At 49.3% G+C, this 12,147-nt stretch overlaps 1 protein-coding gene across 2 annotated transcripts in view; it reads right to left on the bottom strand.

Moving 5' to 3' along the window:
• Nucleotides 1-10,727, bottom strand: part of GPX4 (glutathione peroxidase 4) — a 12,891-nt gene extending 2,164 nt beyond the window's left edge. The window contains exons 1-5 of one of the 2 annotated variants that reach the window (XM_083594980.1): nt 10,568-10,727; nt 5,448-5,542; nt 4,246-4,390; nt 3,966-4,117; nt 1-1,085 (exon numbers count right to left, since the gene is read on the bottom strand). In XM_083594980.1, coding sequence (XP_083451106.1) covers nt 1,049-1,085; nt 3,966-4,117; nt 4,246-4,390; nt 5,448-5,542; nt 10,568-10,642 — 504 coding nt within the window. In that variant the 5' untranslated portion in view covers nt 10,643-10,727 and the 3' untranslated portion in view covers nt 1-1,048. Of the gene's footprint in view, nt 1,086-3,920; nt 4,118-4,245; nt 4,391-5,447; nt 5,543-10,567 lie in introns of both variants that reach the window. The other variant, XM_083594981.1, reaches the window with a different exon arrangement.
• Between the last annotated feature and the right edge of the window lie 1,420 nt (nt 10,728-12,147).

The raw sequence follows: 12,147 nt of genomic DNA, 5'->3' as shown, positions 1-12,147 counted from the left end.
TTCTGGAAGTCCGTTCCAAAACCAAGGCGCGCTTCCCCGTAGAAAGTAACGCAAAATGGATCAATCCGTTCCAGATTTTTAAACCCCCCCCCCCCCGAAACAGCAATTGAACATGAATTTTACTATCTAACGAGACCCTCGGTCCATAAAATGAAAGCAATAAACAATGGACTGCAGTCGCACAATCAGCAGCTGAACTGGGTTGCACACAGTCACAAAAAGAGAAGGAAAAACGGAGAATAAATAGCAAAAACATACAGACCTCAGCGCAACACTCGTCTAAACGGATGTGTGGCACTCAAAACGGAAGCGTAAGACTCAAAACAGAGCACGTTTGGCTTCCAAAAAAAAGTCCACAAACCAGAAAACTTACTTCTCGGTTTGCGGTGTTTGGGTTCCAGGTTGTTTGAGTACCAAGGCGTTTGAGAACCAAGGGACCACTCTGCCTGAAGGCCTGCTTCTCCCCATACAAAATGACCCAGACCCTGCGCTTGTCGTCACCGGCCCTTCTCAGTGTCCCTCCTCCCCGAGAGGTTCAGAGGCCTTTAGCCATTAAATAACCTCCATAAAATGTGTTCTTAATGCACCCTGGGATCTTTGAGATTATATACATTGATTAAGTAATAGTAATTTAGAGCCCCCCGCCGCGGGCCTGAGGTTCCTCCCACCCCTGGGCTTAATGGCTCCAAAGCAGATTAAACAACTCCACGGAGGACAGTTCCTATCAACAGCTGGCGATCGAGCCTCCATCTGCCAGGGCAGTCTACCAGCTGCCAGGGAGCGCTTTGGGGCTTGGAAACAGGAGGCCGGACTTGATAGGCCCAGCGATGCCCCCAAAGGGAGTTAAGATGCATGAGCCGCTTCAAAATTGCCTCCCCTCCAAAGCTGGGATGGGGAAGATCTGTTGATGGATTTGCCCCCTTCCCTGGCCAGGGATGCTGGGAGCTGGAGGGGCACAGATGTTGCCCAGGCCGATACAATCAAGGGAGGGCACCCAAAGGGGAAGGGCTGCAGCCCAGCTGGGATTCGAAGAGCCAGGAGTCGAAAGCTAAAAGCTCACCTTGCTGAAGTTCCACTTGATGGCACTAAGTGACGGGGGAGAGAAAAAACAACAAGACGACTTTAGTTTCGGAACAGGAAATCCAGAAGAGGTCCGTCTATCAAACTGAAAGGCCCCTGGGGTTGCGCTGTTCAGATACCTCCCCCCCCAAAAAAAAACTCCCATCAGCTCTGGCAAACCAGAATGGCTGGTTGTCAGGGATGACGGAAGCTGTGGCGATATCTGGAGAAAACCACGCTGGCCGCCTGTAATCTAGAACACAGGGCAAGGGTCAAGATATTGTTCGGGAATCCCAACAGTTGAAACTTGGTTCCTTATCGAACTGGGAGATCAGGGAAGCAGGCAGAGAGCCTTCTCGGTGGTGGCACCTGCCCTCCCACCAGATGTTCTTCTCTTTGACAACTACCAGACTTTTAGAAGACATCTGAAGGCAGCCCTGTTTAGGGAAGCTTTTAATGTTTGATGCATTACAGTATTTTAATATTTTCTTGGAAGCTGCCCAGAGTGGCTGGGGAAACCCAGCCAGATGGACAGGGTATAAACAATAATTATTATCAGCGGCATGCCTTGCCTTGATCCTAACTGGAGTTCTGCAGAGGCAGGCTAGATCGCAGCAGGGAGCTCAGGAATAAATACCCACCCACGCCCCAATCTTCACACAAACAACACAGGGAGGAACTGTTAACCACCTCTCCACCCCAAAAAGGTTCACAGCCTCTTCTCCCCGCCCCCAAGGGTTCCAGTTTTTTTGTTAAGGTTTTGAGAGAGCGCTCAATATATATTTGCAGAACCTTCAAAACAAAACACAAAAGACACCCTCCCGTGGAGCTTTGCCCTGCCATCATGAGGTCTAGGAACCTGGGTCTCCCAGAGCAGAGCTCAGATTCTCTGCAGGGGTTGCTGTTTTTGCAAAACTGACAGAACCTCGTCCTTAAAGGGGATTCAGAATTGGGGACCGGGGGTCAGGATCATGCCCCATTAAGAAGCAGGGAGGGGAGGCCCTGAGACACCCCCAATGTTTCGGCGCTCCTCTGTTTGGTGGCAGATATGTGTGCTGGATTCTCCTCAGTTAACAGTTGTGATGTTTAAGGCGGCTTTCCTTGGTCAGGACGGACGCCACTGCATAAAGGGGAGTCCTCAGGCCTGCAAATTACACAAGCTTAGAGCCATTCCCCCACCTTAAGAGTTTTGCGCACATGTACAAATTAAGCCACGTTCTCCAGAGTAAAGTACGCCTGCATTATCAAACAGGGCCGGATTTAGGTTTGATGAGGTCCTAAGCTCCTGAAGGTAATGGGGCCCTTTATATGTCCAGCTGTCCTTTGTCAATAACAAATTGTCGCTATTTTTTGTGTTGAATATATGCTATATGGCAATTTATGGACCTAATAGGTATCTCAAGCCATTTGCACATGCAGAATGTAGGCACCGCATACAGTGGTACCTCTGGTTACATATGCTTCAGGTTACATACACATCAGGTTACAGACTCCGCTAACCCAGAAATAGTACCTCGGGTTAAGAACTTTGCTTCAGGATGAGAACAGAAATCGGGCTCGGGCGGCGCGGCGGCAGCAGGAGGTCCCATTAGCTAAAGTGGTGCTTCAGGTTAAGAACGGACCTCCGGAACGAACTAAGTACTTAACCTGAGGTACCACTGTATATAGAAAGGAGCAAACCAGGGATATTTTAGAGAGCAGGCTAGCATGCGGGGGCCATGACCTACATCATAGGAGCCTACACAACACAAAACACGGTTATGTAGGTTTTATTTGTCTTTTCATCTTATATTTTGGAAATGTAGATCCAGTGGTTTTTTTCCTTTAAGTTTTTTGGGGGCCCCCAAGAGAGTGGGGCCCTAAGCTATAGCTTGTTTGGCTTATACGTAAATCCGGCACTGTTATCGGAGCTGGGTGTGAGAAGAAGGGCATCCTGATCAAATTTGCAGATGACACCAAACTGGGAGGGGTGGCTAACACCCCAGAGGACAGGATCACACTTCAAAACGACCTTGACAGATTAGAGAACTGGGTCAAAACAAACAAGATGAATTTTAACAGGGAGAAATGTAAAGTATTGCACTTGGGCAAAAAAAATGAGAGGCACAAATACAAGATGGGTGACACCTGGCTTGAGAGCAGTACATGTGAAAAGGATCTAAGAGTCTTGGTTGACCACAAACTTGACATGAGCCAACAGTGTGACGCGGCAGCTAAAAAAGCCAATGCAATTCTGGGCTGCATCAATAGGAGTATAGCATCTAGATCAAGGGAAGTAATTGTGCCACTGTATTCTGCTCTGGTCAGACCTCGCCTGGAGTACTGTGTCCAGTTCTGGGCACCACAGTTCAAGGAGGACACTGACAAACTGGAACGTGTCCAGAGGAGGGCAACCAAAATGGTCAAAGGCCTGGAAACGATGCCTTATGAGGAACGGCTAAGGGAGCTGGGCATGTTTAGCCTGGAGAAGAGGAGGTTAAGGGGTGATATGATAGCCATGTTCAAATATATAAAAGGATGTCACATAGAGGAGGGAGAAAGGTTGTTTTCTGCTGCTCCAGAGAAGCGGACACGGAGCAATGGATCCAAACTACAAGAAAGAAGATCCCACCTAAACATTAGGAAGAACTTCCTGACAGTAAGAGCTGTTTGACAGTGGAATTTGCTGCCAAGGAGTGTGGTGGAGTCTCCTTCTTTGGAGGTCTTTAAGCAGAGGCTTGACAACCATATGTCAGGAGTGCTCTGATGGTGTTTCCTGCTTGGCAGGGGGTTGGACTCGATGGCCCTTGTGGTCTCTTCCAACTCTATGATTCTATGATTCTAAGAAGGGGGCGTCGTCTCTCTGCATATAGGCCGTTTACCAAAGCATATACTATAATTCCAGCACCCGCGGTTCAGAAACTCACTTGCCCAGCGTCCCCCGGCCTTTGGCCTGGCTCTTCATCCACTTCCAGAGGGGGTGGGCGCCGTCTCCGTTCACCTCGATCTTGCTGAACATGTCGAACTTCACACCGTAACCTGCAGCGAAGGCTTTGATTTCCTCGTTGGTGCCCGGCTCCTGCAGTTTGGGGAAGGGAGATGAGAAATGGTCGCTGCTGGTGCCTGTCTGCCCACCCCTCCTCAAAAAAAAAAGGAGCAAAAAAACTACATCACGCCACGCGGTTGCCAGACCTCCCGGCAACCTACCTGCTTGCCGAACTGGTTACAGGGGAACCCCAAGATGCGTAAACCTCTCTCAGCGTATCTGCTGTACAGGTCGACAAACTGAGTGTAGTTCACGCCCGTCTTGCCTCATTTAGAGGCCACGTTGGTGATGATGCAGACATGGCCCCTGCAGAGACGGAAGGGAAAAGTCTGTGAAGGAAGGCCCTGATCCGACCATCATACGAGTATATATATTTACAGTAGGTGCTGTATTTTTCGCTCTATAGGACGCACCTTGTTTTAGAGGGGGAGAAGGAAAAAAAAATGTTCCCCCCTCTGCTCAGCGCCCCTTCGGCGAAGCGGCAGGGAAACGGAGCCCCTTCCATTTCTCCTCCCGCCTCGCTGAAGGGGTGCTGCGCAGCTCTCCCTCTCTGCTGAAGCCAGGAGAGTCTTGCTCTCCCGGGTTCAGCAAAATGAACCCGAAGCCTCCGGAGCGCAGCGGCTATCCCTGAAGCCTTCGCAGCGCAGCGTGAGTTCCCGCTGCGCTCCGGAGGCTTCAGGTTCCTTTCGCTGAAGCCAGGAGAGTCTTGCTCTCCCGCAGTGCTCCGGAGGCTTCAGGCGGCTATCCCTGAAGCCTGGAGAGCGAGAGGGGTCAGTGCGCACCAACCCCTCTCGCTCTCCAGGCTTCAGGGATAGCCGCCTGAAGCCTCCGGAGCGCGGAGGGAGTGCTCCCTCTGCGCTTTGGAGGCTTCAGGTTGCTATCACTGAAGACAAGGAGCCTGCATTCGCTCCACAGGATGCACACACATTTCCCCTTAATTTTTGGAGGGAAAAAAGTGCGTCCTACAAAGCAAAAAATATGGTAAGTAATGAGCAAGTCAGATAAGCTTGAATATGCAGAAGGTACCGAAAAGTAAATTCAAGGCAGAAAGAGGGAGAAGTGGTGTCAAAATCCTGAAATGCTAAATTGACTGTAAAATCAATGAAATGTATAAATTTGAAAAATACAAGAAACTGACTTGACCATTCCTCCAAGTCAGTGGTGGCCAAACTCGGCCCTCCAGATGTTTTGGGACTACAACTCCCATCATCCCTGACCACTGGTCCTGTTAGCTAGGGATGATGGGAGTTGTAGTCCCAAAAATATCTGGAGGGCTGAGTTTGCCTATGCCTGCCTTGATTCAAGGCAGGAAGAGTGGGCCCAAACAAGTATGCAGAGGGAAGAAAATACCCCGCGCAATTACCTGTACCGCTCGAGCGAGACGTCGGCGCCATCGATGTCCGTGGCGTGGAAATCGTAGATGGATTTGGCAGACTGCCAGTCGGTTTCTTGAGCACACTGGAAGTGGGGAGAAACAGGAAGCGGGGGTCAGGCAGAAACACACCTCAAATCAAAAGTACAGGGGCACCTCGGTTTTCGAACAGCTTGGTTCACGAACAACTTGGAACCCGGACGCTGCAAAACCGGAAGTAGTTTTCAAACTTTTTTTCAGAAGCCGAACGTCCTCCGTTTTGCGTCCCCTGCGTTTCCTGTTGCGCTGCTGATTTGCGCCCCCCCCCCGTTGTAATTCAAGCCTTCCTTTTCGATTGCAGTGTTCTAAATACAGTGGTACCTCGGGTTAAGTACTTAATTCATTCCGGAGGTCCGTTCTTAACCTGAAACTGCTCTTCACCTGAAGCACCACTTTAGCTAATGGGGCCTCCTGCTGCCGCCGCGCTGCCGGAGCACAATTTCTGTTCTCATCCTGAAGCAAAGTTCTTAACCTGAAGCACTATTTCTGGGTTAGCGGAGTCTGTAACCTGAGGTACCACTGTACTGGTTGTAAATATTAAGATGATACCAGCAAGAATGAGTCTTTCTGTAAAGAAGTCATTTAAATCAAGTCTTACTGACTAGTGATTTAAATTGTGATTTAAATGGGCTTGATTTAAATCAAATCCACCCTGATTCAGAAAGAGCTCTCGTGGCATTCTCGTGTGTGTGTGTGTGTGTGTGTGTGTGTGTGTGTGTGTGTGTTTCGAGGGCTGCAAATCTCCCATTTCCCTCTCCTTCCAGCGCCAGGGCTCAGCGTTGGAAATCAGCCAGGCGCATTTTGCGACTGGTGCAAAATCTAACACCATCCCATGGGAGATCTCTGGATCTCAAATTGCCAATGTACATCTCCGTCCGCCTGGCCTCTCCAGCTTCCAGAAGCGGGTCAACTCAGAAGAGCTTATCCCTTGCCAACTAGAGTCGGCCAAGTGTGCTGTCCTTGCGGGGCAACCGATGCCCAGCACCCTTAATAAAATTACGGTTCCCATAATTCTCCTTGACCCGGGTCAAGAGGTGTAACATGGACTTCAGGGGGAGCGGTGTGGATGCGACTTTAGCCGTTACAACACACAGGGACGGATCCAGGAGGCTAAACTGCAATTAAGGGGGGCTTTCACCAGTCAGGGATTTCAATGGAATTAATGTGCGATTAAATTAATCTGGATTCAAAGCCCCTATCCTTTCCCTCCCCTACCCAGGTTATCCTCTAAAGCAAGGGGGGGGGGGACACGCGAATCTGTCATCCAGGCAGCATGACAGACCTCTTGTCTGTTTGACAGACAAGAGGTCTGTCAAACATTAAAAGCTTCCCTAAACAGGGCTGTCTTCAGATGTCTTCGAAAAGTGAGGTAGTTGTTTATTTCCTTGACATCTGATGGGTGGGTGTTCCACAGGGTGGGTGCCACTACCGAGAAGGCCTCCTGCCTGGAAAGCTGTCTGTGGACAAACGCCGGCTCCCTTGGCCTGAAAGCGAGATGAGCGCCACAACCCCAGTGTCTCCTTCGACTGGACTTAACCATCCAGGGGTCCTTTACCTTTTTAAAAAACCTTATTTTTAGTATTATTTCTGCACAGGCTCAATCCCTGGCATCTCCAGTTAAAAGGATAACAGGTAACAGAGGAGGGATTGGGGTGGCGCTGTGGGTTAAACCACAAAGCCTAGGACTTGCCGATCAGAAGGCCAGCGGTTCGAATCCCCGCAACGGGGTGAGCTCCCGTTGCTCGGTCCCTGCTCCTGCCAACATAGCAGCTCGAAAGCACATCAAAAGTGCAAGTAGATAAATAGGTACCGCTCCAGTGGGAAGGTAAACGGCATTTCTGTGTGCTGCTCTGGTTCGCCAGAAGCGGCTTAGTCCTGCTGGCCACATGACCCGGAAGCTGTACGCCGGCTCCCTCGGCCAGTAAAGCGAGATGAGCGCCGCAAGCCCAGAGTGGCCACGACTGGACCTAATGGTCAGGGGTCCCTTTACCAAGGTAACAGAGGGTGTGGGTAGACCCTTCTGAGACTACTCTGGGGAGCCACTGTGAAGTCAGTGCAGTGCAGAAATTATCGGGTGGAAAAATAATCTGAGCATGTTTTGATGTGCCCTGCATTTCAAACAGCTCCAGTTTACAACCAGGAGTCCCAAACAAACCAAGCCGTGACCAACGCTCTCCCTGTCCCTTTGTTGATGCTGACCTCTAAAAATTCTGGTCTTTCAACATCCTCCCCTGATGCTCATGTGATTGAGGACAATGTGTGTGGATGGTTAAGGGCCTTTGCCTTCTCTCTCTCTCTCCTCCCACCCCCAATCCCTGTTACACAAAGGCTCCATTAGGCAATAAGATTACACACAGAGGAAAGATCAGGAAGGAATTTAGAGCGGCCACTTTGGTTGCCTTTCATAACCAGGCTTAATCAAGATCCCAAAGGATCTTGCAAATGAACAGCAGTAAATAAATTAAAAAAGCACCCCTCTGACTCATAACGAAGATAGCAGAACCAGTCTCAAAGGTGGAAGTTTACACCGACTTCTCAGTTCTTACGACTGCATTGCAGATGAAAGCAGCTGCCGCCACGAACTTTGGCTTCCAAGAGCACTTCAAGGCCCCGGACTTTTGTTTCTCGAGAATAGTCAAGTCAGGCAGAAACCAGGGAAGTCGGCTGGGTGCCAACGCTGCCCTGCCCCCAGATTAAGGAATGTTTCGCAAACTGGGTTAATCACCAGCCGAAACAGGGCTGTGATTAAAATGTGCTTGCTAGGAACCAGCGTCTTGGAAAGTGGAGAGACAGGAACGGCATTTGCCCACGATTAGAAGTGGTATCCCTTCGCCTGGAAAAAAAGAAAAAGCTTTTCTTCCAGGCAGGTAAAGTAAGTTGGCAGTGACTTACGGACAGAAGGAACAGTTTGTCCTACGTGCGGTGAACTTGTAGAACCCACGGCTACAAAATAGGATTGCTTTTTAATTGCAATGGCTTTTAAGACTGGAAAGAATATACGGACAATAGGTAATCTGAGCAGCTATCATGGTAAACCAAGGTTTTTAAGGGGATATTCCGACGCCTGAGACTAAATCCCAAATATGGAACAGGAGGCAAATACAGCCTTGGGGATACTGTACTGGGTGGGCTTTTTTTCTCCCTCGTCCCCAAAGCAGAAGAGAGCTGATAAACACACCTGAATTAGGGAAAAAAAACTCACTTATAAGTAAGATTATAAGCTTGGCCAGAGATGTTCCCACTGCATTAATAAAAAAACATCTTTATACGTTGCCCCAGGTGCAACAGAGAACTGCATTCAAGATGCAGAAGCCTTAGGTGAAACTTGCTTTGCTTTTGATTACTTTTGAGGCAGCAACTAATTGCAGTTAATTGCCTACACCGGGACAGGTGTAGGCAATTCCTCAGGGAAAGACTGGTGCAGAGAATTAGGTGCTACACAGGTGCGAGAGGCAGGAGGGAGTTTCTAGCACAAAGTTCTGAAACGAGGTTGTGAGCTTTTAGGCTCCAAAGCCCACCACAGCGACGGACCCCAGAGAGAAACAGGAAGAACCGGTCGCCCCGCAGAATCAGGTAGGGGAAGAAAGAAGCAAACTCCAAGCAGACCCACCCGATATTAACTGACACTGCTAATTTAGGTCTACTCATTTTCATGGGTCCACTTTTGAGTAGAAATTACCTGAATTCCACCCACTGTGCTCTGGAAGCAGCCAGAGAACAGCAAGACATCGGGTCATAATGCAAAAGGTAGCAGTGTCATCCAAAGCAAGCCAGCCAACCCCACAAAGCCAGTGGTTAGCTTTGGGCCAGGACATGGAAGGGCTTGGGTTCGAATCCTCCCACTCATAAAGCTCGCCGGCCAACGCCCCTTTATTATTATTATTTTTTTAAATGAATATTTATTAAATTTTCCAATTTTATATAAAGACAAAAAGAAAAAGAAAAAGAAAAATATTAAAAACAATTCAGTTTCAATAACAGTTTTCAGTCACATGTTTCTTTGACTTCCTCATACCGCCCCTTTAGCCTAACTCGCCTCGCAGGGCTATTGCGAGAATGAAACAGGGAGTGGAGGTAATATCACATACAGCAGCACCTTTAGCTCCTTGCAATAAATGCGTGGCGAAGATATTGCAAGCGTGTTGGGGAATATAACGACCCAAGTCCCAGAAAATAACGGGAAGTGTTGGCTGTTTCACAATAGGGCAAAAAGTTTCATTATGGCGGCAGCAAGCCTCCCTGCTTGCTTATCTTTAAATGCATTTATAGGACACAGTTGCAATTCTTGGAACTGGCAGCCACCCTCCACAGCTGCTGGGAAAAGGCAGGATTAAAAGCTATGTATATTAACACACCAAGACCCATTTTCCAATGCACCCTGGGAGACAAAAGGATATATATGTGTATGTGTATATGTATACACACACACACAAACGCAAATTATACACACACACACACACACACATATATATATATATATACACACACACACACATATACACACACACACACAAATATACAGACACACACACACATATATATATACAGACACACACACATACACACACACACACAAATATATATATACAGACACACATACATATATATTTATATATATACACACACACACAAATACAAATACACACACACACACACACACACACACACAAACATATTATATACACACACACACACACTATATATATATATAGATAGATAGATAGATAGATAGATAGATAGATAGATACACACAAACACACACAGAGGAAACTGCCCCAGAGGATTATGGGAATTATTGCAACACTAGCAAAAGAAAAAAGAATTTAGGAAGGAAATCAGCTTAACGCTCCATTTCACGGGAGAGACAGACCATGGGTCCAAAGAGATTATGGGGGAGAAATATAAGAGCCAAGAAAACAATGGTCCAAGGATTTGTTAGGTCCTCCAAGAGGGAGACGCTCTGGCCCCCCACGTCTATGCTATGACCACCGAGAACCCAGGGGCGGCTAGCGCGGCCACGGCTGAGAGGCCTAGCCGGGCCTAGCGCGACCAAGCCTTTCTTCGAAACTCACCATTGTCCTGGTCAGGCCCCGCGTCGCCAGCAGCCCGCAGAGAAGCGTCCTCTTCACTAAGCGCTCCAAGCTCATCCCCTTCGGCCGCTTTCCGCGGACTCCGCCTTTATCCTTCCCCTCAGAAACGGCTCAATGGCACGGCAGCCAATCAGCGGGCGGCTTCTCCGGACGCCCCACTCGCTCTCGACCAATGGGGCAGCGGGAAGGGCGGGGCAAGGCTTAGCAAGCGGCGGGTGGGACGCGAGGTCCCGCCCTTTCGTGAGAGCGCGGGGCGCTGAGAGGGCCGTGGACGTTACGGGCAGGGGGCGCAGCCAATTGGGAAGATCTGTATCCCAGATGCGGTTGTCTTGGAGATGAACATCTGGAGCATCCTTGGAAAGGAGCCAGGATGCTCTGGTAGAAGAAGAAGAAGAAGAGTTTGGATTTGATATCCCGCTTTATCACTACCCTAAGGACACGGGTGGCGCTGTGGGTTAAACCACAGAGCCTAGGACTTGCCGATCAGAAGGTCAGCGGTTCGAATCCCCTGAGCTCCCGTTGCTCAGTCCCTGCTCCTGCCAACCTAGCAGTTCAAAAGCACGTCAAAGTGCAAGTAGATCAATAGGTACCACTCCGGCGGGAAGGTAAACGGCGTTTCCGTGCGCTGCTCTGGTTCGCCAGAAGCGGCTTAGTCCTGCTGGCCACATGACCCGGAAGCTGTACGCCGGCTCCCTCGGCCAGTAAAGCGAGATGAGCGCCGCAACCCCAGAGTCGGCCACGACTGGACCTAATGGTCAGGGGTCCCTTTACCTTTTTAAGGAGTCTCAAAGCGGCTAACATTCTCCTTTCCCTTCCTGCCCCACAACAAACACTCTGTGAGGTGAGTGGGGCTGAGAGACTTCAGAGAAGTGTGACCAGCCCAAGTTCACCCAGCAGCTGCATGTGGAGGAGCGGGGAAGCCAACCCAGTTCACCAGATTACGAGTCCACCACTCTTAACCACTACACCACACTGGCTTTCTAACATTAAATTATGGAGCTTTCTAGTTAACACCCCCTTCAACAACACATCTCACATTGCTGTAAATTTTGGTTTGATGGAAACGCCCTGCTACTCCCAATTTAAGTGTAACACAAGCTCATTACAAAACTTACTTGCTTGAATTAAAGGTAAAGGGACCCCTGACCATTAGGTCCAGTCGTGACCAACTCTGGGGTTGCGGCGCTCATCTCGCTTTACTGGCCGAGGGAGCCGGCGTACAGCTTCCGGGTCATGTGGCCAGCAGGACTAAGCCGCTTCTGGCAAACCAGAGCAGTGCACGGAAATGCTGTTTACCTTCCCGCCAGAGTGGTACCTATTTATCTACTTGCACTTTGATGTGCTTTTGAACTGCTAGGTGGGCAGGAGCAGGGACCGAGCAACGGGAGCTCACCCTGTCGCGGGGATTCGAACCGCCGACCTTCTGATCGGCAAGTCCTAGGAACATGAAGGGTGGAATCCATGCCGCCAGCCAAGGTCAATTGTATTCATCATTAAAACATAATTCCACAGATGTATTCAGGTATACACCAGTGCTGCAGCTAAATTGGCGTCAAAGTCAA

Source organism: Podarcis filfolensis (assembly GCF_964270895.1).
Source record: "Podarcis filfolensis genome assembly, chromosome: 18".
In the NCBI taxonomy this organism is placed as follows: Eukaryota; Metazoa; Chordata; class Lepidosauria; order Squamata; family Lacertidae; genus Podarcis; species Podarcis filfolensis.
This window is presented reverse-complemented; position numbering and strand designations above follow the sequence as displayed.